General features: G+C 39.8%; 1 protein-coding gene across 1 annotated transcript in view; it reads right to left on the bottom strand.

Annotated features, from left to right (window-relative positions):
* Nucleotides 1–1,601: 1,601 nt before the first annotated feature.
* LOC144590841 (coiled-coil domain-containing protein 180-like) overlaps nucleotides 1,602–27,181 on the bottom strand; it is a gene marked incomplete at its 3' end in the record, with an annotated part of 45,880 nt that continues 20,300 nt past the window's right edge. Inside the window, exons 13-28 of the mRNA XM_078395233.1 lie at nucleotides 27,033–27,155; nucleotides 25,772–25,945; nucleotides 23,337–23,452; nucleotides 20,795–20,921; nucleotides 19,867–19,927; nucleotides 19,259–19,368; nucleotides 17,753–17,948; nucleotides 17,032–17,180; nucleotides 15,331–15,554; nucleotides 11,041–11,216; nucleotides 10,229–10,409; nucleotides 9,917–10,063; nucleotides 6,048–6,192; nucleotides 3,889–4,005; nucleotides 2,305–2,403; nucleotides 1,602–1,688 (exon numbers count right to left, since the gene is read on the bottom strand). Coding sequence (XP_078251359.1) covers nucleotides 1,602–1,688; nucleotides 2,305–2,403; nucleotides 3,889–4,005; nucleotides 6,048–6,192; nucleotides 9,917–10,063; nucleotides 10,229–10,409; nucleotides 11,041–11,216; nucleotides 15,331–15,554; nucleotides 17,032–17,180; nucleotides 17,753–17,948; nucleotides 19,259–19,368; nucleotides 19,867–19,927; nucleotides 20,795–20,921; nucleotides 23,337–23,452; nucleotides 25,772–25,945; nucleotides 27,033–27,155 — 2,232 coding nt within the window. The remainder of the gene's footprint in view (nucleotides 1,689–2,304; nucleotides 2,404–3,888; nucleotides 4,006–6,047; nucleotides 6,193–9,916; nucleotides 10,064–10,228; nucleotides 10,410–11,040; nucleotides 11,217–15,330; nucleotides 15,555–17,031; nucleotides 17,181–17,752; nucleotides 17,949–19,258; nucleotides 19,369–19,866; nucleotides 19,928–20,794; nucleotides 20,922–23,336; nucleotides 23,453–25,771; nucleotides 25,946–27,032; nucleotides 27,156–27,181) is intronic.

The following is a 27,181-nucleotide window of genomic DNA, read 5'->3' as shown; positions in this document are numbered from 1 at the left end:
GCTACTGCTGTAACTACGCAGCAAAAGAAACGCTCTGGGCGACAAGAAGCAGGAAAGTTAGCAGAGAAAAAGATCAGGATATTATTTTTGGGGGGCACTGAGCCAGTGGCACAAGAAACGTATGGACAGTGATTGGCAGGGAATTCTAACGTCTTGTGTAAAGCACTATGTGCATTTTCCAACCTCCCCAAACACAACATATGAGGGGGAGAAACTAGCTGGGAAATTTCTCATCCATTAGATGATCTTGGAGATCACCCTGGCCCTGATTACTGTTTTACAGTCCCGACCTTTGATTTCGAGCGATTTCTAAATCAGCCCTAACAGCTCTCTTTTGAATGAATGGAACCAGCTGACATGAGCTTGCAGACTGTTCCAATATTGTCCAGAACAGGAAAATTCTTTCTGACATCAAAGTTAGATAATCATAAATGCGTGGGCATGATGCCCCTAACATTTGATGACACCCTGATGTTTGGAAACTCTTACTGAGAGAGACATTTATCATATCATATCATATCATATATATACAGCCGGAAACAGGCCTTTTCGGCCCTCCAAGTCCGTGCCAGTTACCATTGAATCCTTCACTGAAGTAGATTACATTTCTTAATCTATTAGATTATATCAAATAACTCTTTTACTCGTTATTGAGAAACACTGCTAAATTTATATATTTTTATGCAAACATAAATGTTCTTAGTGATGATGAAGGGAACATCCCTTTGGTTGCATGATGATTTATAACCGTGATATCTTTTCACAGGTATTCATTTAACTATAAAGCATCCCTGAATATTGTCAGGTCAGGGAAGGCATCTAACAAACACTTCAAGCAAGTTCTTCTCTCAATATTTGTAGGATGTAAAAAAAATGAAGATACTGAGCTGTGGTCTCTGGCACCTTAATCAAGTACTCATCCAACGATGAGCGCCATTGGTGAGTGGATGGAGTTAGGGTATTATTCAACCGTGATCTATTTTAATAGCAGTATATGGTGTCTGAGTGAATGATGTACCCTTGTTCCTCTAACAATCAGGGTTCTTCGCCTCATTATATCTGACTTCCAGTGTTTTGATTGATGGATTGAAAGATACAGCATAGAAACAGGCACTTGAACCCACCGAGTCCATGTCGACCAATAATCACAATGATATCACCTGTTCACTAGTTCTATGTCATCCCACTTTCGTATTAATTTGAAGGGGCAACATACAGAGGCCAATTAACCTACAACCCCGCATGTCCATGGGATGTGGGAAGAACTGGAGCACCTGGAGGAAACCCACGGGGTCATAGGGAGAATGTGCACACTCCACACAAACAGCACCCGAGGTCAGGATTAAACTGGGTCTCTGGCTCTGTGAGGCAACAGCTCTACCAACTGCTGCACTGGGTCGGTCTGCATTGTTTGAGGCATTGGTCGAGGATTTGACCAGGGACATGGAGTCTGATTTCATTCAGTTCCAGGAGAACATGTGAAAGCTCAAATCCAAGCCTGAACATGGGGCCACTCTGTCCTCTGCAGTTTGATGCTGAACTAAACAGGGATCGGATTTTACGATTTTTTTGTTGTTGTAAAACTGCACAATTATACTCACCCCCAGACAGTTGAGATCGATGGCCAATTTCTTTGTTAGGTCCTTGATAGTTTTGGCAAAGCGATATACATCCTTGGGCAACACATGCTGTGAAGGGTGGGATGGAGTAAGGAGGGTAAAAATAAAGAACATTGACAGGTTAAATCAATATTCACTGTACTGCCTTAGAATTCTTAGCAACAGATGGTCTCAGATAACCTGCAAATTTCCTTTCTAAAATATTACCTTCCTTTTCCTCTTCCTAAATCCTGATATATTTAGCTGCTATTTACTATTGTAGCTCCTAACAGTTCCAATGTATTACAAATCTTTACAACATGCAGTAAAGTGCCAACCAGCAGTTGGTGGAGAGGAAGGATCCCTGTTTTGTTCAGCCTCATTGCTTTTCATTCTCTTGATTTTCCACTTGTTTAATTTTCACTCATTTTGAAGTATCTGGATTTTCAGTGTGCTGCTAAATCTTTCAACATTTAGCAGGTGGCTAATCTTCATGACTCATTCTGGGAAAACAGTGCCAAACGCAGTATGTATGAGAACTGAATCTAACCCTATACGGTAAACCTGTGCGGCAGACTCGTCTGAATAAGGATCCCACCTGGAACGGCACACATTCATTCCTTCTACAGACACTGCCTGGCCTGCGTTGTGTTTTGTTTAAGATCCCAGCATCTGCTGGTCCTTGTGTCTCCAAAATAAAACTCACTTCTTTGTCCAGGTTCGGTTTGGCACATGCATCTATTTTCTTTTCAAGCTGCTCAAGATGGGAGGCTATACCTAGGAGCTGGTGGTTACTTTTGGCGACCTGTATTATAATGAAATAAATTAAAAATAAAATAGAACACGGTTTTCACACAATAATCACAATGGTCATCAAGTTAGATTGCACGATTTAATAAAGCACCGATAAAGCAGACTTTTAACGGCAATTGTTAAAAATAAAGTCACAGGAAATACAGACAGTATATACAGATTTCTAGCCTCAGCTTTGGTCAAGGTATTAAGTGCAATTCAAAGCAAATGCAAATCAACTCTTTCTGCTGGTTGGGAATCTAGGACCGGAGGAGATGGCCTAAGATGTAGATCACGAATGAACTTTGGAAACAATTATACATGTAAGACTAGTAAAAATGTGGAATTATCTTTAGCAAATGACAATTTGTACCAGAGTTAAAATCTCAGATTATTTGGGGTTTTTCAGCCAAGTATATTGAAAGACACAAGGGAAAGGTGTAAATATGGAAAATGCTAATCAGCAGATCAGACTGCATGGAGAGGAAACCAGTGTTAACATCTCAAGTCGATGCTATTTCATCAGTACTCCATTCCCATAATGTAGTTTTGGATTATAATTATTTGAATTTTATTTTCAATTGAGGCAGATTGATCAAACTATGGGATGCAGCATATCACAAATGGCAAAACATGCAGCCGAGCAGTTAACCACTGGCAAGTTCTTCTAAGCTTTTTGCCAAGCTCTTTGGTTTTTACCAAGTTCTGATGAAACTGAGTTCCTCCAGCATTTTATATTTTGCTCAAGATTCCATCACCTGCAGTTTCTTGCATTTTATAGATTACAGAATAGTTCCAGGGTGGAAGATAGGAAATATAACTTTGTTATTTAAGAAAGTAGGAAGAGAAATATATAGAACCATTGAAAAGTTGAAAGTGACTTCAGGTTTTTATCAGTACAGACCTATTGCTAACATTGTCAATTTAACCTGCAAGGTTGGACTGACATGTACTGATGACTTTCTTCTCTAACTTAGACCAGTTAGCCTAACAAAAGTAGGAGAAAAGTTGGAAACCATAAGTAAAAAAGTCATAATGGATTTATGAATGAGAAGTTATCACAAATCGGCTTGGAACATTCTGAGTTTGCATCTAGCAGAATAGGTAAGGGCAAATTAGGTGATGAATTGTAAGATAGTTTTCAAAAGGTTTTGCCATACCAGAGGTGTCTAACACAGGGGGGAAAAGTTTCAGGGTGAGATATAAGAGGGGAGCGGAGGGAAGGATATTTTCAATCAGAGGATGGCTAAAATCTGGAACTATGAAATGAATTGGGGTGAGCGCTGCTTTACGTCCTCATCGTCCACCCTGGGTAGTTCTACGGAACTGACAAAATTTGCAGCAAAGCGTCAACTACGCACTCTGAAGCACCAACTGCCACTTTTGACTGTTGTAGTTGACATATGAAGAAGAAAGAAGAAGAAATGAATTGAATTTGTACTTGGATTGTGCAATGCCCATACTTCACTGAGTCAGTTACTCAGAAAGATTTTCTTACCGCACTTTTGATTCTTGTTTGAGTGTTCGTCAGAAATCGTTTAATCTTCTCAATGAAGATCATATCGGAGGTGTAACGTGTAAACCTGTCTTCAACCTCTTTGACCACCTCAAATGACTTGTGAAAGAATAAACAAAAGTATCAACATTCAATAACATGCTTTGACTCACATTTCTTTATCCATTCTTTGTCATGTCATATTGATAATTTGATGGGTGTATAGTGATTTCAATCTGCCCTTAATTTTGATTTGAAGGAAGTCTGCAGTTGTTAGAAGCTTCGCTTTTATCCAATCTGTCTCTGCCAGATAATAACAGGCCTGCTACGCATTGTTTGCATTAGTAACTTTTCCTTTTATTGCTGCTGTCTTATTGATTTCCCATCCTTATGAACCAATTTTTTGTTATGGTACGTGTCGGTACATCGAACAAGCACGTCCAAAAATGAAAAAAAAAAGATTTTCAAATAGTTACAATTTTAATTTTTATGCTCTTCCATTTTAAATTATCCGTTTTTATTGCAAAAAGACTACTCAAGTTAAAAAAATAAAATGTAATGAATAATTCAGGCAGTTAAGTAGCTTAAGTAGCTTACTGGTGGTCATTACAGCAGCTGGGACATAATTATTTAATGTACAGCAGCTAATGCAGTATCTTCATGTGAACTGTTAAATTAGAGGCAATGTCATATTTTGCCATAGATAACGACTGCAAGGAATGACTTTGGGAGATTGTTTCTAACAATAACTGGACACACATTGACAATAAGTGGACAAATAACTGGTCGTAGAAACTTGTTAAACTTTGTGTATATTATTTTAACAATATTTTAATTTTTGACAGGTTTTGATTTTATTCTTCACTAGACGGGGGTGGACCCAGTGGGTCCAAATCTCTCCTGCGGGCCCGGCAACCCTCTGCACAAACCTCTCCTGCGGCCAGCAGCAAGAGAGCTCTCCTCGCCCCCCCCCCCTCCCCCCCTCATTGTCCACCATTCCCATCACTCGGGCGGGTCCCATTGTGACGTTGAACACGGGTGACGCCAAGGGAAAATGGAAACGTGATTTTTTCAACTTTAAAAAAGTGATTTTTTTAATTTAAAAAGATAAAAACTTAAAAAATATAACAACCATTTGAACCACAAGACAATGGTGATTAAGGTGGTGCTCAAATTGTTGCCCTATCGTGTACCGTTTTGGCTGTAGTTCGGGAACATACTAAATCTATTTATATATATATATATTAGACCAAGTAGACCCGTTGGGGCCAAACCACTCCTGCATTGGTGCAGCACCCTCTCCTCCCCCACTCCCCCTGCGTATGCGGGGATGTGCAGTGGTAGACGGCGGTGGCTCTCCCACTGTTGCTGAGACGCTGTACTCTGGGCGGCATCGGGATCAGCTCCACACATCCATGTACAAACCAAAGAAATGTTAGCTGGCTCTGATAAAGGATCTCGGATTGAAATCTTGAATGTTTCTCTTTCTGTAGATGTTGCCCAGCCTGCTGAGTGTTTCCTACATCATCGGAGCAGAATTAGGCCATTCGGCCCGTTGAGTCTACGCCTCCATTCAATCATGGCTGATCTATTTTTCCCTATCAACTCCATTCTCCTGCCTTCTCCCTGTCAACTTTGACACCCTTATTAATCAAAAACCTGTTAATCTCTGCTTTAAAAATACCTAATGATTTGGCCTCCACAGCCGTTTGTGGCAAAGAATTCTTCAGATTCATAACCCTCTGACCTAAAGAAATTCCTCCTCATCTCCTTTCTAAAAGAACGTAACTTTATTCTGAGACTGTGCTCTCTGGTCCTAGACTCTCCCACCAGTGGAAACATCTACTCTACATCAGCACTATCCAGCCAAGATTCAACGAGGTCCCCCCCCCCCCTCATCCTTCTAAAATGTTTTCTGGTTTCATTACAGATTTTCAGTGTCTACAGTTCTCAAACATAAGGTTGGACAATTCATGTAAATGACCATTCTTTTGATGTCAATTGCAAATTATAAAAATATTCAGGCTCTATCAAGTAATGAGGCTTGACTCCATAGATCCAATCCAGCTCTGCAGGCACATCCAATATTAAACTATACTTCCAGGCAAATTTTAATTTAAAATAAATGAAATGTCTTAACTATTTTGATATTGAGTTCACACCTGTTGCATGGATAGGGTCTCCATTACTTCCAGGTCGACCATAATTGTCCCTTCTATTTTGGCAAGATTTGAGGCTGTCTGCTCCACTTTCTGTCGGTATGTGTCAATTTCTGTCGCTGTAAAGTTGCCACCTTCTGTGAATAACCTAGAGGTTCGAGCATTACATAGTAACTGAAGCATTTTTTTAGCAATAGAAAGATGTTTAAGTCCCGCAATCCTGTGCCTTTTTGGTAGAGCAATCCCAATGTACTCAGTTTGTCAAGCATTGGAAAGGGATCAGAGTAGATTAACGAAAATGGTTCTTGGGTTGAAATAATCACAGCCACAAGGAGCTGGGATTATTTTCTTTTGGACAAAAGAAGACAGTGGAGAGATGTGATATGTTTATGTAATGGCGAGGAGTCTAAATACAATGTATAGTGGGAGGCTGTACCCATTAGAGGGGTTGAGGGTAGAGGTCACTGGTATAAAATGAAGGATAATGGAACTAATAATGAAACATGATGAAAACCTATTTTTAAATGCAGTGTGTGGTTGGAATCTCGAATGAAACACCTGCAGAAGCAGTGGAGGTAAGTCCCATTATAGTCTTCAAGAGAGAAATGGATATGTAGTCATAAACATTTGCAAATATATGGGCAGAAGGTGTGGAACAAGTGAATTGCTCTTGGAGACACAATGGGCCGAATGGCCTCTTTCTGCACTGCTATTATTCTAAGATTCATTCACTCAAAGATTTTCTCATTCACTTTAAAGTAGCTTAAATTATTTACTTCAAAAGATCTTCCTCAAAAGCATAGCTCCAGCGTTGTGTTTCACTTTCATTCTTTTTTTAAAAAAATTAATTTTATTTAAATTTTAACAAAACAAATACATGTATGAACTCATAGTACGCGATGGTACCTACATTATAAATTCGATTATACATTTTAAATTCGATTATACCTGTATTGTTCTGTATTATCTCCCCACCCACAACCCCCCTCCCCCCCACCCCCCAGTTAGAAAAAAGAGGAAAAAGGAGAAGAAGCAAGATAAGGAAATAAAAATAAAAAAAGGAAAGAAAGAAAGAAAGAAGAAAGAAGGGAACCTGGAGACAAGAAGGAAACACTTCCGGCTAATTTCTTATTAAATTCTTTTTAGGGGTATCAAAACAATCCTAAAATTAAATATTTCCAATTCTTAATCCTAGTTTTAAAGTGAATGGGTTCCAAAGTTTCAAAAAGAAATCATATTTATTTCTCAGATTATAAGTAGCTTTTTTTAATGGGATACAACTACGCATTTCTGCATACCATCTTGCAATTCTTATTTCATTGTGATCTTTCCAAGTGACCGCCACACATTCTTTTGCTATTGCTATTGCTATTTTGAGAAATCTTTCCTGATATTTATCTAAAATTAATCTTGGTAATATTCCTTTAGTATCTCCCAATAAAAACAACCTTGAATCCAATGGTATGGTCTTATTCATCAATTGTTCCAAAAAGTTTTTTAGGTCTTTCCAAAAAGGAGTTACCTTAGGACATGCCCATGTGGAGTGTAAAAAAGTACCCACATCCTGGTTGCATCTAAAACAAATTTCAGGTAAATTTGGATTTAAATTGTTTAATTTTTTCGGAGTTAAATATAGTTGATGTAAAAAATTGTATTGTACTAAACTATATCTCACATTAATAGTATTTTTCATACTTTCTAAACACAATCTTTCCCAACTTGGTTCATCAATGCTAGTATTCAGATCTGTTTCCCATCTTTGTCTTGATTTTTGAATTCCTGTCTTTGGACTAGATTTTTGTAACAATTTATACATTGAAGATATAATTTTTTTAGTTCCCTTGCCCTGAATCAGGGATTCAATTCCTTTAATTTGAAATAAAAACATTGAATTACATAACTTTTCCCTTAAAAAAGATTGTAATTGATAATAGAAAAAAATACTATTCCCTGGAATTTGATATTTGTTTCTCAATTGAGAAAATGTCAAAAAATTATTTCCTTCATAGCAATCTCCCATATGTTTAATACCCTTCTGTTCCCAGACTTGTAATATTTGATTATTCCAAGCAAACGGCAGTAATCTATTTTTTACTAATGGAGTTTTAGCTGTTAGAAAAAATCTTTTATCATTAGCTTTAACTGTTTTCAACAATATATTAATTAAATGTTTAGCAAAGGTGACTCTTGATCCTTAACTAATAGCTTCGCTTCCCATTTATAGATAAATTCTTCTGGGCATATACCTTTTAAGCGGCTGCACTCTTACATTTCAACCTTTAGTTCAATACTGTGGGCATTTTCTCTCAACCAGTTTGTAAATTTCCTTAATCCAGTTGCTCTAAGCTTCCTGCCCTTATCTTAAACCTATGAATTAGACACTTCTGGTGTAAGTTTCTCATTATCTACTCTTTCTATACATCTCATAATTTTTTATGTGTTCATCAGGTTCCATCCCCCATCAGCCTCCTCCACTCTGAGGAAAGGTCATCCTGCCTATTCAGTCTCTCTTCATTACTAAAACTCTCCATTCTAGGTTGCATCCTGGTGAATCTCCCTTGCCCCCTTTCCAGTGCAATCACATCCTTGCCATTGCATGGCTAACAGGACTACAAACAATCTTCAGCCTAGGCAATATTTGATAAAGATAAACCATAATGTGTTTTATTCTCCTCTCACAAGTATCCCCAAATCCCTCTGCTGGTGGGATATTAGGCATCGGTTTATATTGTTGTTCATTCGTTTTTCTCAACTTCAAGGCTGATACTAAATAGCAGTTACCATGGCAGATGGAACACTTTATAAATGCATAACACAACAGAAACTATACTAAAATACAAAGTTGACTGATTAGCACTTTTGACATCCTCGGGTTGTGAAAAGCTTTTTTTAAATGCAAGTCACATAGAGCATGGAACAGTACAGCACAGGAACAGGCTCTTTGGCCCACAATATCCATGCCACACATGATGCAAGAACAAATGAATCCCATCTGCCTACACATGATCCATATCTCTCCATTCCTTGCATACCCACGTGCCTACCTAAAAGCCCCTTAAACGCCACTATCTTACCTGACTCCACTACCACCCCTAGCAGTACATTCAAAGGAAACCACCACCTTTTGTGTAAAAAAAACTCATCTCTTTTAAACTTTCTTCTGTTTTTAATTTGTACATTTGTTTTAAGGGCAGTTATCACAAGAATTCTGCTCAGTATAAAAGTAAAACCCAATCGTAATATTTTATAAGAATATAGGCCCACTCAACCTGAATCCAATACATATAGCTGGGTACTGGTTGGTTTGTATTGGACAGCCGCAGTCTTGTAAACACTGCCTGAATATTGTTTGCAGAAACAATTCTTTCGTAGATGGGCAGCCATCTTTATTTTTTATTACCAGTTATTCAGCGGAGACCTTTATTAAAAACTTCACACTCATCAGGATATTATTTTAGCAAGCGGGTGGATGTTAGTTTTGTACGGAGTGGAATAATTTTCCTTTCATACACACAGTGTCAGCATCAATCACCTCCAGGTCAGGTATAACACAAAATTGCACAGTAAATTTACTACTCTTCTGCCCCATGGAGGTTCCTCAGTTCCAGGCTCAGATCTGCAATCTTCTCTTAACAAATATACTTTTCAAACCTGCCACACCAATGTGTACTACCAGGACTGAGAATGCCAAACCCATTTTACGTTTGACAAAGTTACTTTCACCTCAGCAATTTTGGATAGGTTTGAACCCAGCAGCCATCTTGAATCCACTAATCATTCAGCTGCAAGTGAATATTAATAATAGGTTTACTCATTACACGAGTCATCTAAAGCTTAGTAAAGTCAAGTTCAGTCTTTTTTCCCATTGGTACCTCAAAGATTTAATAAAATGTGTGTTGTCATCTTGTAACTTTCCGAGAGATTTATCCAGCTTTTGTTGGAAGTGACGAAGTAATTGGTGGACACCGTCCATATATTTCTCCTGCCTGCTGCTTAGGGAATTTAACAGATTGACCAGCCTAGGGTACAAAAAAAAGAGAATGAACTCTATTTATAGAGTAATAAACAACACATAATACCTTGCCATGGCCTTTATAATAACCCCATATAATGTTGAGCAGTGGATTTATGTATGAACCTATTGGAGGTGCTCTTTATAATTCATCTTTGAAACATACGTTTACCTATCAGATCTAGTTGCAGTTTTGAAGATGAGCTCCAGATGGTATATACTGTCACGAAAGTTCAAGACAGATTTGCAGTGTGATGTTTGAATTTTAGCAAATTCCTTTTTCAGCTTATCCAAAGTTACTTCCACCCCCTTACAGTGGCGTTCCACTTTCTCACTGTGCAGGCGGAGTTCCGCTGTGAGACAAAACCAATGGTTAATTTCAACAAAGAAGAAATGTGGCTTTCTGCTATATTTCAGTGTGGAGTCTTGTTAAAAGCACAACTGCTACCTATCTATACTTGACAACAGCTGTGGCACTTCTGATAGGGAGGAGGTTACCAATTCAGAGTGTTAACTTTATTATGAATTGCCAAAGAAACAGGGAGAAAACTAGTTGCTTGTTGCCTCGCAAGATCAAGTAGATTTTAAAGTTACTTGTACGTGGCAGAACAAGTACTGGCATTTTTTATCTAATTATTTTTCGGGCAGGGGAAAAGACAATTTTTGAATTGACGTCTCAGATGAGCTCAATCCTGTATCTCACCAGCTGAGATACAGCATTTATCCGTATGAAAATGTACAGTCAACAAATAACGTTGAGAAATAAATCATTGTTTTCTCCCTTTCGTCAAGCGACATTGGGGCCAATTGTTAGTTCTATGTTGCAGCTGTGGTTGTGATTAAATGAGGGATTAAGCTGGAGGTTCTGTCGGCTTCTGTCGAATAATAAACCATTATTCAATACCTTGATCAATTGATAGATACATTGAGGGTTCCACTTTATTGCAGTTTATTAGATACTCTGAGATAATGCTGATACAGTACCAGCACGAACATGGAGTACATCCATTTTAATGCGCTTTCCCCTGGGCTCATGCAAGTGAGTTTGAAGTTCCATTTCTGCGTGTAATTCTGTCTTCTTGGCCACAACAATATTATTGGTATTTTCCAAGGCTTTACCATACCACTCCTCTAAGTGATCAAAATAAATCAAGCGAATCCTATAAAATACAATACATTATTTTGGTAAACTACCCTCATTTGACAAAAGTTGTTCCTTTTTAAAGACCACATGCTTTCCAGTAATAATCTACTGACAGTCTGGACTGTAACTAATGATACAACATGATTTCCAGTTTATGACTTAATCAAGGTGTCTGAACCTGGCACTAATACTCGGGGGATTGAAGCCACTTTTATAATCTTCAAAATTGGATTAGGGCGGCAAAATGACACAGCCTTACAGCGCCAGAGACCCGGGTTCAATCCTGGCCATGGATGCTATGTGTATGGAGTTTGTACATTCTCCCTGTGTCTGCATGGTTTTTCTCCAAGTGCTCCGGTTTCCTCCCACATTCCAAAGATGTGCAGGTTTGTAGGGTTAATTGGCTTCTATAAATTATCCCTAGTGTGCCGGTTCAAACTAGTGTACAGGTGATTGCTGATTGTCGTGGACTCAGTGGGCCAAAGGGCCTATTTCCATGCTGTATCTCTATCTGAATTATCTGAATATTTCAAAATGAATTGACTTGCACAAATACAAAACACACTTTCATTGCAGCACACAGTTGTGTTAGACCATAAATTTCCAATTGTATTCCCAACATGGTGAGTTCTTGATCCAGTGGAGGTAAGAGAAAGAAAATGGAGTTACCATTGGGTAGACTCTTCCCAAAAGAAAGGGACAATTGTATGATTACAGCTGACTGAACATGTTGTTAGCAAGGACATATGAACCTGGCAGTACCAGCAATATTTATCAACAAAAGGAAGTGTGAAATGATTGAGCATGCAAAAATATTTATGTATTTCTGATCAGATGTGAATGAAGAACTATCGGAGGTGCTGTTTAATCACAAAATTGTATCAAGTTAGAGCGATAACCATACCATGGAAATCTTCGGCCCCACTTGCCCATGCTGACCAAGATGCCCCTTCTATGCTAGCCCAACCTGCCCACATTTGGCCCATATCCCTCTAAGCCTTTCCTATCCACGTACCTGTTCCACGTGTCTCTTAAAAATTGTAATAGAACCTGGCTCAACTATCTCCTCCGGCAGCTCATTCCATCACCCTGTGTCTGAAAAAGTTGCCCCACAGTTTCCTATTAAATCTTTCCCCTCTCACCTTAAACGCATGTCCTCTGGTTCTTGATTCCTCTACTCTGGGTAAAAAAAAATCCATGTATTCAGCTTATCTATCTCCCTTATAATTTTATACACCTCTCACTCACCTCTTAGCCATCTCGCCCCAAGGAAGCAATTTCTTCTCTAGCCTTCCACAGTGTCCTCAGATATATCTGATCAGGCCCGGGAGATTTATCCACTTTCATGCACCTCCTCGACTATAGACTATCCCCAAAACATCTCCATTAACTCTCCCAAATTCCCGTATTTCGTCATGGTAAAAGCAGAGGAGAAATATTCATTGAGCCCATCTTGTCCATCTCCTGCAGCTCCACACAGAGACAACGGCTTTAGTTTCTGAGGGGCCATATTCTCTCTCTCTCTAGTTATTCTCTTTCCCTTAATGTACTTATAAAATCTCTTTGGATTTTCCTTAACGTTATCTGCCAGAGCTATCCTCTGCAACCTTTTTGCCCAACTGATTTCCTTCTTAAGTTGGCTCCCCAGTTCCCAAAACTCCTCCAGAGATATACTTAATCCCAGCTGCCAATACCTGTCCATGCCTTTTTCCTGATCAGACCCTCAATTTGTCTTGTCATCTAGGATTTTTTACTGCTACCTGCCTTGATTTTTGCTCTGACAAGAACATGCATGCCCTGAACATTTGTCATCACACTTTTAAAAGCATCCCACTTTCCAGATGTTCCTTTGCCTACTCCAATCATCTTGAACAAGCTCCTGTCTAATAACAAAGTTGGCCTAGCCCCAATTCTGAATTTTAACTAGTGGGCCTGCCCTGTCTTTATCCATAACTATTTTAAACCTAATAGAACTGCAGTTACTGGTCTCAAAAAGGCTTGCACATGGACACATAAGTCACTTGTCCTTCCCGATTTCCTTAAGGGTAGATCTGGCTTTGCTCTCTCTCTTGTAGGACCCCCTACATATTGCCTGGGAAAACCTTCCTGAACCCATTTGATAAAGCGTCTAAGCCCTTGACACATTGGCAGACCCAGTCTACATTGGGAAAGTTAAAATGCCCTGTTATGATAACCCTATTAGTCTCGCAGCTGACTGCAATTTCGTGACATATTTGTTCTTCTAATGCATCTTGACTATTTGGGGGCCTGTAGTACATTTCCAACAAGGTGATCATTCATTTTTTTATTTTTTGTTTCTCAGCTGCACCCATACAGCCTCGCTGGATGAGCCATCTCGGATTGCTGCCTCAACATTCTCCTCAATCAATAAAGAAACACCCCCTCAGCTTTTCCGCCCATCTCTATCTTGTCTGTAGCTCCCCTGTACGCTGGAACATTACGCTGCCAGTCCTGTCGCTATCTTAGTTGGGTTTCCACAACATCCTAGTAGCATTTATCTATCTAAGGCCCGAGTTCATTCTTTACCTGCCAGGCCTCTTGCATGAAAGTAAATGTAATTCACTTCCTGCTGTGCCCCTGCCCACTGAACATTCTTTCTTCACCTTCTACAACGACTTCCAACTTCTCAATTGCCTCAGTCCTGCACTGGATTCCTCCTCCCCCCCCCCCCCCCCCCCCCCGCAACACCTGCCAATCTAGTTTAAACCCACCCGAGTAGAATTAGCAAACCTGCCTGCCAAAATAATGGTTCCCCTCCTGTTCAGGTGTAACCAGTCCCTCTTATACAGGTCACCTCAGCCCCAGAAGAGATCCCAATGGTCCAAAAATCTGAAACCTTGCCCCCTGCAGAACTCCTCTGCTACGCATTAATCTGTCCTATTTTCCTGTTCCTGCCCTCACAAGCACATACCGCCAGGAGTAATCTGGAGACCACTGTCCTGGATGTCCTGCTTTTTAATCTTTTGCCTAATTCCTGTATTCATTTCACAGGAGCTTTCCCTCTTTTCTACTCTTGTCATTTGTGGCAACATGCACCGCAACCTCTGGCTGCTCACCCTCCTCCTTGAGAATGTCATGCAGCTGCACGGAGATGTCCTGGTCCCTGGCACCAAGGAGGCAGCCCATATCATATCATATCATCATATACATACAGCCGGAAATAGGCCCTTTCGGCCCTCCAAGTCCGTGCCGCCCAGTGATCCCCGCACATTAACACTATCCTACACCCACTAGGGACAATTTTTACATTTACCCAGCCAATTAACCTACATACCTGTACGTCTTTGGACGTCCTGTACGTCCTGTAACCTACATACCTGTACGTCCCATCATCCTGGACTCTAGATTGCTGCCACAGAATCTCCTGTCTGTCGCCCTGACTAGCGAGTCTCCATTCACCGTGGCTCTGCCAGACATTGCCCTTCCCCACTGTGCCTCAGAGGCAGACTCAGTGCCACCGGCCTGACTGTTGCTCACCTCTGATGGATCATCCCCCTCATCACTGTACCTCAGTACACACGCCAATAAACTAAACTAAACTAAAACTAAAATTAAACTGTTTTGAAGGGGAATGGCTACAGGGGTCACCAGAACTCTCTGCCTACTCCCTTTCCTTGTGGTCACCCACCTATTCTCTTCCTGTGCCTTAGGTGTGACCACCTTGTTCTAACTCCCATCTCTGAAGTTCTCATTCTCCAGGATGATCCAGAGGTCCCAACTATTTTGTAATTACAAAAATAGTTATTAATAACTAATTACTAATTACCACTAGTGATCAACATTATCCAAGCTATTTCGATCAGATGTTTAAACTAGGACCAATCTACTTATTTTAGTGGAAGCAAGAAATCCCCAAAACTGGGAAAATTCTCCCACAATCCCAAAACCTTTAACACACCTCTCGCTTGTAAGATTTTCTAGTGTACAAATTAATCCATGTGTTTGCCTAAAAGATATAAATACCATAAGATCAAAAATAATTAGTAAATAAGTCATGAAATGCCTTGGGATATCATCAGGAACCGAAAGGTCTTTCAATTTTTCCCAAATTACTTTTCAGTGCAAAAGTATAACACATTTAAGATAGAGATTGAAGCTTTCCCACCAACCTTTGTTTTAAATCAATAAATAGTTCTTCAGGAAGAAAAACATGCTTTGTGCTCTTCTGAAGAAAATCTGCTTCCCTGGTACCAGCCCAATCATCAATGACACTTATTTTCAATTTTGTCCTTCTTTTACATCGTGCTGAATAGATGTTCCCTCTGGAAGTAGTGAAATACTCATACTGAATCTGTATAGGCTTTCTGCTCGCATGCATCTCTTGATAATCAGCCTAGAACAAAAAAAGGAATTTCCTATTGCACTGTGCTTCAGGATGTAGAATATGAAAACAGTCATGGTACATTGGCCTTCATCATTCAAGGCATGGAGTATAGAGGTTGGGACATTCTGTTACAGTTGTACAAGACATTGGTGAGGTCGCATTTTTGAGTATTGTGTCCAGTTTTGAACACTCTGCTATAGGGACGATGTCATGAAACTGGAGGAGTGCAAAGAAGATTTACGAGGATGTTGCCAGGACTCAAGGGCCTGAGTTATAGGGAGAGATTGGGCAGGCAGGGAATGGACAAATAACATTTAGAGTCAGGACTCTTTCATAGATGTGTAGGAAGGAACTGCAGATGCTGGTTTAAACCAAAGATAGACACAAAATGCTGGAGTAACTCAGCGGGACAAGCAGCATTTATCTGGAGAGAAGGAATGGGTGATGTTTCAGGTCGAGACCCTTCTTCAGGCTGCCTGTCCCGCTGAGTTACTCTTTCATAGGTGCTGCCTAACCTGCTGAGTTCCTCCAGCACTTTGTATTTTGCTCAAGATTCCATTATCAGCATTTTCTTGTGTTTCTAAACTGAGCCATAGCTCTGTCCTCAAATTGCGTAGTCTAGTCTAATAATCAAACCTATTTAAGGTCTGGAAGTAGAGCATTCTAATTTTCCAAGATTTATTAATCAGAACTTCAGACTAAAAACTTCCTGATTTTCTATAGATTATTGAGCAAGTCTTGTAAATTCGCCAAGGTCTAAGTCTTACAATTTACTCCTATGCTTATGGCCTCAACAAACAGCACCCACTCCACTTCCAACAAGGCTATTATGCCTTAAGTGTTGGTGGAGTTCCTCCTATTTCACCATCCTGATTGAAATGCATATACTGCTGAAACCCTGTTCATGCATGTAAATGTTTTTATTGTCATATATTTAGCAAAACTACCCAGGTGGGAAGGCAGACGTTGGCCTGTATTCCTCTGCGTAACTTGAGTATGACTGCTCAACTATCGGTCTGAAGAAAGGCCCCGACCCAAAATGTTGTCTGTCCATTCCCTCCACAGATGCTGCCTAACCCGCTGAGTTCCTCCCACACTTTGTGTTTCACTCAAGATTCCAGCATCTGCAGATTCCTGTGTTTGCATAATATGTTACAAAGGTTCTGATTCACCAGCTGGAGAAAGATATTGCTTGGGCATCAAACTTGCTTAGCCATGAAAAAATGTACAATTGAGGTGAAATTAATTACTTAAGTAAAATTACGGATGGCAGTAAACCTAAAATAAGATTGAAAAGAAATGGACAAGAAAATAAAAGAAAAACCAGACTTTACCAAGACAGACACAAAATGCTGGAGGATCTCAGCGGGACAGGCAGCATCTCTGGAGAGAAGGAATGGGTGACGTTTTGGGTCGAGACCCTTCTTCAGACTGATGTCAGGGGAGTGGGAGGTACAGAGATAAAATGTAGTCAGCCAGACTTTACCATTTGTACATCCGGTAAGAAAACCTCATCATCTCCAATTCCACCCTCAAAAGAATATTCACTGGGACGAGCTGATGATTCCCAGCCTGCGTGATTACTGGCGTTTCCACTTTCCCTTGAAGTCTTTGAGTGCTCATCAAGTGTTTTATCTAAGGTAAAGAATCAAACACATAAAGAGATATGTGGGCAGATGGACCAGTCAAATCTCAGAATCTTTATTTCACTGCCCCTTTATTATTTACTAGGAATATAATCAGATGATCCCCCAAGCGTGGGGGGTGGGGGTGGGGGGGGGCTGCAATGGCTGCCTTGAAACTATTTTAAAGAATTCTGTACTTTACTTGATGTAATCTTTCAGTCACAATCAATATCAGGATAGATAAAATCTTGCCTTTACTTTTATTTTTGCACCTCTTAGAAATCTACTTATATATTTGCTCTCTGCTTGTTTGGGGGGCTGAAAGAACATTGCCAGTATTGCAATGCCCTCTTTTTTGAACTGCAATGATGTGGAATAAAAACATGGTGGACCAATAATCAGGGCTGTTTTCAAATTTCTATTTTATCTATGATGAGATTCCATTTAGAGTCAATTCTCATTATCATAATAAAAGCCGTAATCCATTTCAAAAATGACTTCAAGCATAGATTTAAGAAAAATGACTGCAGTCTGAACTTCACTGGATTCTATTTTGAAATTATTTAGTTTAGAAATACACACCGAGTTCCTGAACGGCTAACTTATCTTCCAAATGCTCCTCAACAGATAACTCTTCTTCCAAATGCTCTTGAACAAATAACTCATCTTCCGAATGCTCTTGATCAGATAACTCATCTTCCAAATGCTCTTGATCAGATAACTCATCTTCCAAATGCTCGCGAGGAGATAACTCGTCTTCCAAATATTCGTCTACATCCTGGTACATAGTAAATAATAATAATTATCCGCATGGCCAAGAATGTTCGGTTATCAAAAGCCTTGTTAAAGATAGCTAGCAAATATATATCCCCTTGCAAAACACAAAGTGCTGGAGGAACTCAGTAAGCAGGCAACATTTGTGAAGAGAATGGATACACAATGTTTTGGGATGCGATCCTCCTTCAGATTATAGACCCTTCTTCAAAATCTGAAAAAAGATTCCAACCCAACCACGGTCTGTTCATTCCCTCCACAGGTGCTGCCTGACCTGCTGAGTTCCTCCAGCATTTTGTGTTTTGCTCAAGATTCCAGCAGCTGTAATCTCTTGTGTCGCTAAGTATAACCTCACCATTGAAGGAGTAATTCAAGAAATAATTATGATGCAGTTAGCCTGACATCAGTAGTAGTAGTTGGAATCTAATATTATGAAAGTTGAAGCACTGGAATTAGACAATAATATGATGGGCAAATTATGAAAGCAAAATCATAATTGACAAACCTATTAGATTCTTATGGGACTAAAAAATACCAGAATAAATAAGAACTAATCCATTGATGTTGGTTTCAAGAGTACATGGGGAAGCTAAATGAGTATGAAAGGAAATGGCAAATATGTGTGACAAACATATGATTATCCATTTTGGTATAAAAAGTTTCAAAATGCAAAGTATTTTTTAGATAGTGAGATACAGTAGGTATTTTGTATTGAGGAAACTGAATTCTTGAATTTAATATATTAATTCCAATATTCTTGAATTTAAATTACTGATAATTATCCTGCAGGTGTAACATGCAATTAGGAAGACAAATGTCCGTGGCCATTATTGCAAGAGAATTTGAGTGCGTACCATTAATATTTTCCCTATTTAAAGTTGAGAACCAGAAGTCATTGTCTCATAAAAAGGTCAATCATTCGGTACAAAGGTACAGAATAGAGAATACTGAGGTAATGGAGGCTTTGTTGATATGTATATTCAACAGAGATTGATAGATTTCTAAGATATTAAGGAAACAATAACAACCACAATGGACTGAACAACCTTTTCCTATTTTTATTTATACATTGATATGTTCTTCAGAAAACAGCAGCAGGCAGAACTATGGAGACATAAGAAACTGCAGATGCTGGAATCGAGCAAAACACATTGTGCGAGTAACTCCGTGGGTCAGCCTGGTCTGAAGAAGGGTCCTCACCTGAAATGCTGCCTACATTTCCTCCACAGCAGCTACCTGACCCACTGAGTTACTCCAGCACTAGGCAGAACTACGTAGTTTAACAGAAGCATCGGCATTTTCGCATCATCTTACACTGTTTTCATCAAGGAAGTTTGACCCTTCTGCCGACTGTTCATCCCTTATGCTTGGACTCACATCACTTCCACTCCTAATATACCCAGGAACTCCCTCCTGAACAGCTTCTAGAGTCGAGGATCAAAAATTACACATCATGAAAATTATACAGTTGAAAGTTTTGTGTCGGCTGCTGCTCAACAGATGGAACGCTTAACAGTGTGTAGTGTCTCCATTTGCATGATTGGAAAGAATGGCTACAGGGGATCAAGATAGGGTTTACTTACATTTTTTTTTTAAAAAGCTAAATGTATTTAAGCTTAATAAATGTTTTAGTTTTTATTATTTTTTCCAAATGTTTCAACGTTTTAGTAACATTGATATGAATTATAATTTTTAATAGCTTTTTTCAGCTTCTTCATGGATGTTTTGTAAGTACACTAAGAGTCAGAGTATACTAAGTAAAAAAGTAAGGTACATGAGACCAAAAACATAATCTGTACACAGAGAAGATAAAAATAGGACTCCATAGAGCGTTTTATGGTTGACTTCAGAAAAGTTGAGGGGAGGGACTGGTGAAGTGGTGATGCCAACAAAGTATTGAAGTAGTAAGTAAAGAAGCAAACCTTCAGTCGGAAATAATTCTTTATCCTTTTTAGGAGGTTCTATTATTATCGTTGGTTGACCCTTAGAGCAAAGAACATACATACATATAATACAGATGAACAAATACAAGGAGGCACAACATTTTCACACAGGTTAAAACCTTCTACTATCTGTCTTGCCTAAGAACAGTCCAATAATTGAATACCCTGGATCTGAGGTACAAAATGTAAACTTTTCTAAAATTTCAATGTTAAATGACGCTAGTTAGGATGGCTTTCAATTCATTTCCGCCAAGTGAAAATGAAACATCAAAGATGGAGCCAGGACTTATCCACTTACCCACCCTCGCAAGGGACAGCAACAGTCAGCAATCCTGCTTCAGCAGCCATAAAAACATAGAAACGTGATGAAAGCTACCCCATTTGAACAGCTGTACCAGTTGTAAAGCTGATAGCCCACTGGAGATGAGGGGAAGGATATCCTCACCTTGCAAGGGGAGGAAAGGGGGGACACTTACACATAGGAGGCTGAGGGGTGATCGTATTGAAATCAGGAGCGGCATGAATAAGGTGAACGTTCAGTCTTTTTAACCACAATCCTCCAAGGTAGAGGATTCAAAAACTAGAGGGCATAGGTTTATGGTGAGAGGGGAGAGATTTAAGAGGGACCTCGTGGATAACATTTTCGCTCAGACCGTAGCACGTAAAGGGTATGATCAGACAGAGGAAGCTATAGAAGCAGATTCAATTCTAACTTTTAAAAGGCATTTGGATACATGGATAAGGAAGGGTTTAGAGGGCTATAGGCCAAATACAGGAAAATGGGACCAGCCCAGTAAAGCAGGGAATTACATTATGCCCATGCTGATACTTGTTAAGAAAAGCAAAATGTGAAGATATTATCCCCAATATTCAATTAACCTGTTAAAAGGTCGAAGAGTTTTCATACCAGTTTATAGACTTCGAACACGTCAAAATATTTACTGACGGCAGCGCTGAATCTGTACAGTTCCTTCTTCAATGTAAAAGGATATTTGTTGACTACTTGGATCTGTCTTTGGTGAAAATTTTCCAATCTGTGTACAAAAGAAGACAGATTAAAACTGCTCCCAGCATTACATGGTTACAACAAATTTACTAAAATGCATGTCATGGAAATGCAGCATAGTTAGTTTATTGTGGCATGCTCATTTCAGCAAAAGCTAAATATGCTAGAACAGAAAAAGCATCCAAACTTCCTACAGCACAGTGTTATCAGTTCACAGAGACAACTTAAGGCCCTGTCCCAGTTCGGCGTTTTTTAAGGCGACTGCCGGCGACTATCATAGTCGTAGCAAGTCGCCGAAAAAAACGGCGAATGGACCCACCCTACGACAATGTCTACGACAAGCTACAACAACCTACCACCTAGTCGACGTCAAGCTACCGACAACCGGAGACCCAATCGTCGCAGGTAGAACGTCCACCTTCGACCGCACCTACGATGACACCTACGACAATTTACCACCACAGAGGCGACAGCCTACAACAACCGAAGTCAACCTACGTCCACCCGCGACAAGCTACGACCCCGAAGACTGAAGACAACTGAAAACAATTCACGTTCCACCCAGTTTCCCTATAAAAGGGGGTGTACGGTAGGGCTTCCAATCATTCTGCATCATGACTATTTAAAAGTGATGCCATGAGAAACTACTCTGAAATACAATAACTTCATACATCAATTTTCCGTCAAAATGTCAAAAATTTCCTTTATTGATATTCAAACAATTTTTTTTAAAGGTTGAGAAGAACATACAACAGTGCATACAAAAATATTGTAATAAATTTCAATAAATTTCAATAAACTTCAAAATTCAGACTTTAAACAGAATACAAGTGCAAAAACATACAAACCCTAACATCATTTATGGACACGTTACACTGATGGATGATCAGATCAAGTCCACACTTGGAATTCGCCGAAGTCAGCACCGGCGACAACCTACGTCACCTGGCGACAACCTGGTGACAACCTACGACAGCACCTACGTCAGGAGACATCAAGCTAGGCTCATTGGCGTCAAAATAACAGTGGCCGAAATTTTGTTTTACATTTTCAAAATCCAGCGGCAACCAGAAAAACACTACGACTCTTTGGAGACTACTCACGACCACGCACGCGACACCCTGGCGACCGTGTGGCGACAGCCTAGTCGCCTGTAGTCGCCTACAAAATCCCCTAAGTGGGACAGGGGCTTTACTGGGGATAATTTTCAAGGCAAGGCATGCAACCCAAACAGGGAACAAAGTAAAAGCCTCGTTTCTGTTGCTTGTTAGTCTTCAGAACTGTCCACCAGAAAGTGTGCACGTAAGGATTCTAATTAGAATAAATTCAAGGAAGTAGAAATGTTCCAACTTTTTCTGCCCCAAACACATGATACAGTGACGTGTGTATTGTTGTATAGCTGGTCCTTCATTACAGCTGGCCTGAATTTTGGCCATGCCCTCATTTTGCTGCAACTATCAGAAAGAAGGTACAAGAGCCTGAAAATCCCATGCACCAGGTACAAAAACAGCTAATTCCCAGCAACCATCATTGTTTGGAACTGCACAATGCTAACCACTACCTCAGCAACTGCCACCTCAGGGCGGCATGGTGGCGCAGCGGAAGAGTTGCAGCACCGGAGACCCGGGTTTCATCCCGATTACGTGTGCTGTCGGTACGGAGTTTGTACGTTCTCCCCGTGACCATGTGGGTTTTCTCCGAGATCATCAGTTTCCTCCCACACTCTAAAGACGTACAGGTATGTAGGTTAACTGGCTTGGTGTATGTGCAAATTGTCCCTAGTGTGTGTAGGGTAGTGTTAACATGCAGGGATCACTGGTCGGTGCGGACTCGGTGGGCCGAAGGGCCTGTTTCCACACTGTATCTCTAAACTAAACTAAACTATGATCTTTTATGGACCAGTTTTGTATCATTAAGATTACGTGGTATTTCTGTTACTTATTATATTATTGATTATTATATATTTATTTATGTGTTATTGTGTTCACGGGCCTGTTAAGCTGCAGCAAGCAAGAATTTCATTGTCCTATGGCTAGAACATATAATAATTAAACCCTCTCGACTCTTGAACTCCCTGCTAAAAGCAATGTGGGAGTACTTTCTTCAGCACTGTAGTGGTTCTAGATGGCAGTTCACCACAACCATTTCAAGGGCAATAAGGGGTAGACAATAAATGCAAATCTTGCCGGTGATGTCCAGATATGAATAAAAACTGCTTCTTAATGCTTTTTCACTGAAGCACCAAATTTAAAAATGGTCAAGTCAATCTGAAAGTTGGCAATTTATAAAATTGTTGGCCCTGCACTGTGCATCTGAACAATTTGCCAAGTCAAAATTCAGCTGAACCCCCTGAACCTACTCTTTTCATTGACATATCATAAACCCTGCTGAAGAAGTTGAAAATAAGCAAACTGGAGAAGCTTACCATGGTAAAAATACTTGCCCTTTTTCGATTTTTTTCAGTAGACAGAGAGTCTTCTTGTAGTCTGCCTTCAGTTCCATTTGTGTGTTATCCTGTCTCAGCTGATCGATAAGCAGGTCTAAATTTGCTTCTCTTGCCTGAGAAAAGATTTAACCTTTAATGTGATACATAGACTTTGTCTATAGAACTGTTGCACTACAATGCTGAGAGCTGTATTCTCCACTCTGTATCATTCCCTTTGCTCTAACTATTGTACTCGAGTTTGGCTTGATTGTATTTATGTATTTTATTATCTGATCGGATTGGATAGCATGCACAACCAAGCTTTTCATTGCACCTCGGTCGGTACATGTGGCAACTATGAACGTAAATCTACACCTTAACATGAACATTCCGTTCCATGACTGAAAATATGGCTGTTTTTATAAATTTGAGAAGGGATAAGAGAAAAAGCATACCAATATTGAACAGATATTTCACGTAAATCTTAAAAATAATTAAATTTGTCATTACCTTTTGGAATATTACTACTTCACGCTTTTTGAAAACATTCAGTTATGCAACTGGCAGGGTCATTTTGTGGAATACATTTTAATATCTCATCGATGAAAAAAAAACAAAGAGGAAATGCATTGTGTAGAAAACATGCACTAGAATCATGATTCAAAATTAACCTGTTTATTCTGATATTAGTTGCACATAAAATTCATATTCCAACCTTATTGTCATGGATGTTGCCCCCGGTAATGCTGAAAGGTTCTATTCAGGGGATGAGTTTTGTGAGGATTTGGTCAGCACTGATGTAAAGGCATGCTTGAACTTCTTAAAAGGGAATGTGCTCATTCTCTCCAAGTGTTATCGAGTCATGGTGTTGTTATAGCTTATTTCAAAGGTTTGGAAACTTGGCTGCAAGCTTTGTTGGAGTAGGGCAGTAAGCAGGCACTGTATTTTCAATAATAGCCGCACAAACAAACCAACTGGGATGAGTATAAATGGGTACTTAATTGTCAGCATGGGCAAGATGGGCCAATGGGCCTTATGACTTTATCACTCTAATAAGAGTGATGTTCAAAGCAGGGCCGTCTTAACGCATGGGCCTGATGGGCACTTGCTCGGGGCCCCACGATCATAGGGGCCCCATGCTGATCTGTGTATGTTAAGTGATTTGCAATAAATAAATACTACTTTAAAAATGTAGGTTCAATAAGTGCTTTTTTTGCAACATTTTCGGTCACTAAGTGCCTCTCACAGCGATCTGTAAGTGCTTTTCGCAACAATGTAGCACCCTGTCCATCACTAAGTGCTTTTCGGTAAGTGCTTTTCGCCGGCATGACGGGGGGGGGGGGGGGGGGGGGCTGGTAGGGAAAAGGGGGTGGGGGAGAGTAACGGTAGGGGCCCCAGTACACTGCTTTGCCCGGGAGCCCATAATGCTGTAAAAACGGCCCTAGTTCAAAGTACTAAATAATCATACAAGGATAAGATCACTGTATTTAAAGGATTCCCAAACCACTTACTTTATAGGACTATATTTAATGGCATCACTGACAGCTTTTGTAACAAACACAGATGATCAGAAAATCTGTGGACACTGACAGATAAATTAAATTGCATCCCCTGGAAAAGATTATGTTCAAAAACTTTTTATGAACAGCAGAAAGACAGTAGCCTAAAAATCGAAAATTATATGAGTCATTGATGTTAATCACGCAGGTAATATGTTGCACATGATGACACAAACTGCTTAAATAACGCATCTCTGGATGACAGCGATGAATCCAGATGCAAAATATCACCTATCCACGTTCTCCAGAGTTGCTGCCTCACCCGCTGAGTTACACCAGCACACTGTGTCTTCTTTGTAAACCAGCATCTGCAGTTCCTTCTTTCTAATATATTGCACACATGCCTGGTTTGAAGAAGTTCGGATCGTCTTCCTTGCAGTTTTATTGAGTGATAATTTGTGATTCTTGGCAGTGAGAAACATTTTTGCTGGCAGCAAACATACACATTGTTGGAGAAGAATGAGCAATTTCATGAAATAACGAGACAACATTGGCAAATTATTAGTGGAGACTAAAATAATTTTCATGAGTTGGACATCAGCAAATGAAAGTTAAATTCAATAAATTTCTGCCTCAGAAGGCAGTGGAGGCTAATTCTCTGAATGCATTCAAGAGAGAGCTGGATAGAGCTCTTAAGGATAGCGGAGTCAGGGGGTATGGGGAGAAGGCAGGAATGGGGTACTGATTGGGAATGATCAGCCATGATCACATTGAATGGCGGTGCTGGCTCGAAGGGCCGAATGGCCTCCTCCTGCACCTATTGTCTAAAATCACAGGGAAGGAGTTTGGAGCAGTTCATATTATGGTCGCATTACACACATCACGATTTTATATTTGAATGGAGACCTGCAAATTAACTTCAGTGGATTCCACACTCCAGAACTGTCTGTCTACCTGATTTATTTTATCATCCTTCTTGCGACAGTCATCGATTTGCTCTTTCAGCTGCTCTTCCAGTTTAATTAAATTCATTTCATGCTCCTCCCATAGAAGAATACCTTCGTTACTAGTAGTAAACAACTCCTTACAATTCATTTCTGTCTGCTGGGCCAAGTTCTCCATGTGTTTCTGTAAATGGGGGGATGAAACAGAAATTACACATTGATCACAATATTTAGATGGAAATATTCAGGCAATCTTCCTGTCACTTCACAATTTGATAAATGCCTCTTAGGGATTGATCAGTGAGCTTTTGTACTTGTTTGATTGGTAGACAGTTGCCTTATCCCATTCAGAATTGCCCCTTTGATTAGGATGGGGGATGAGTCTGGAACTCTGTATGCTTCATGTAAACAAGGATTTTTGCACTCTGGTGCATATGGTAATACATTAATCTGAATCAGATTGAATATGATTCTGAACATCTGATATAATCAAGGTTGTATTTGGTAATCTAAAGCATGTGATCTCAATTTCTAAATCACAAATTAAATTCAGCAATAAAAATAATCTACAGAGACAAAGTCTTACTTTTTTTAAACTTTATCAAATGGAGAGTTGGTTGTTGCCTCCAGTGGTGTATTTGGTCAGACCCCAATTCCTATTACATTGTACTGAAACATGCTGCACCATTACTCAATGTGGCTCTTAAAGCAACATGTTGATTGGAATTTTCCCAATGACAAAAAGGTCATGCATCAAAATGTCCCTTCCCACAGGATAACAATTCACCATCAATGGGCTCCAAGCCCATTGCCGAGCTGCCAGAGAAAATCTGAGCTCGATTTAAAAACAACTCTTTCTCAACAGGCGTTTTCCCACTTAGAACATTGGCTGGCTTCATTGATTCAACTGCCGTAAAGTTTTGTTTAGTTTAGTTTAGAGAAACAGCATGTAAACAGACACTTTGGTCCTAGAGTCTGCGCCGACCAGCGATCCCCGCACACTAACACTATCCTACACAGTCTAGGGATAATTTACAATTTTACCGAAGCCAATTAACATCCAAACCTGTACGTATTTGGAGTGTGGGAGGAAACCAGAACTGCCGGAGAAAACCCACGCTGGTCACAGGGAGAACGTACGAATTCCGTACAGACAGCACCTGCAATCAGGATCGAACCCATGTTGCTGGTGCAGTGTGGCAGCAACTCTACTGCTGTGCCATCATGCCGCCCCTTTTTGGAGAAATGCTTCTTCAGAAATAAAGACTTACATCTACAGTGGACAACTCATTTTCAAAGTGGCGTTGTAAATTGCCAAGAAGAGGGAGAAAGTCAGAAACTATCAGCTGAGTGGCTTCCTTTTCTGTACAGGTGTTTGAACTCAGTAACTCTTCCTGAATACAAAAAAAAATGTTATTGT

The sequence above is a fragment of the Rhinoraja longicauda genome, unplaced genomic scaffold (genome assembly GCF_053455715.1).
Source record: "Rhinoraja longicauda isolate Sanriku21f unplaced genomic scaffold, sRhiLon1.1 Scf000342, whole genome shotgun sequence".
Lineage (NCBI taxonomy): Eukaryota > Metazoa > Chordata > Chondrichthyes > Rajiformes > Arhynchobatidae > Rhinoraja > Rhinoraja longicauda.
The sequence above is the reverse complement of the archived record's forward strand: the minus strand, read 5'-3'. Positions and strand labels throughout refer to the sequence as shown.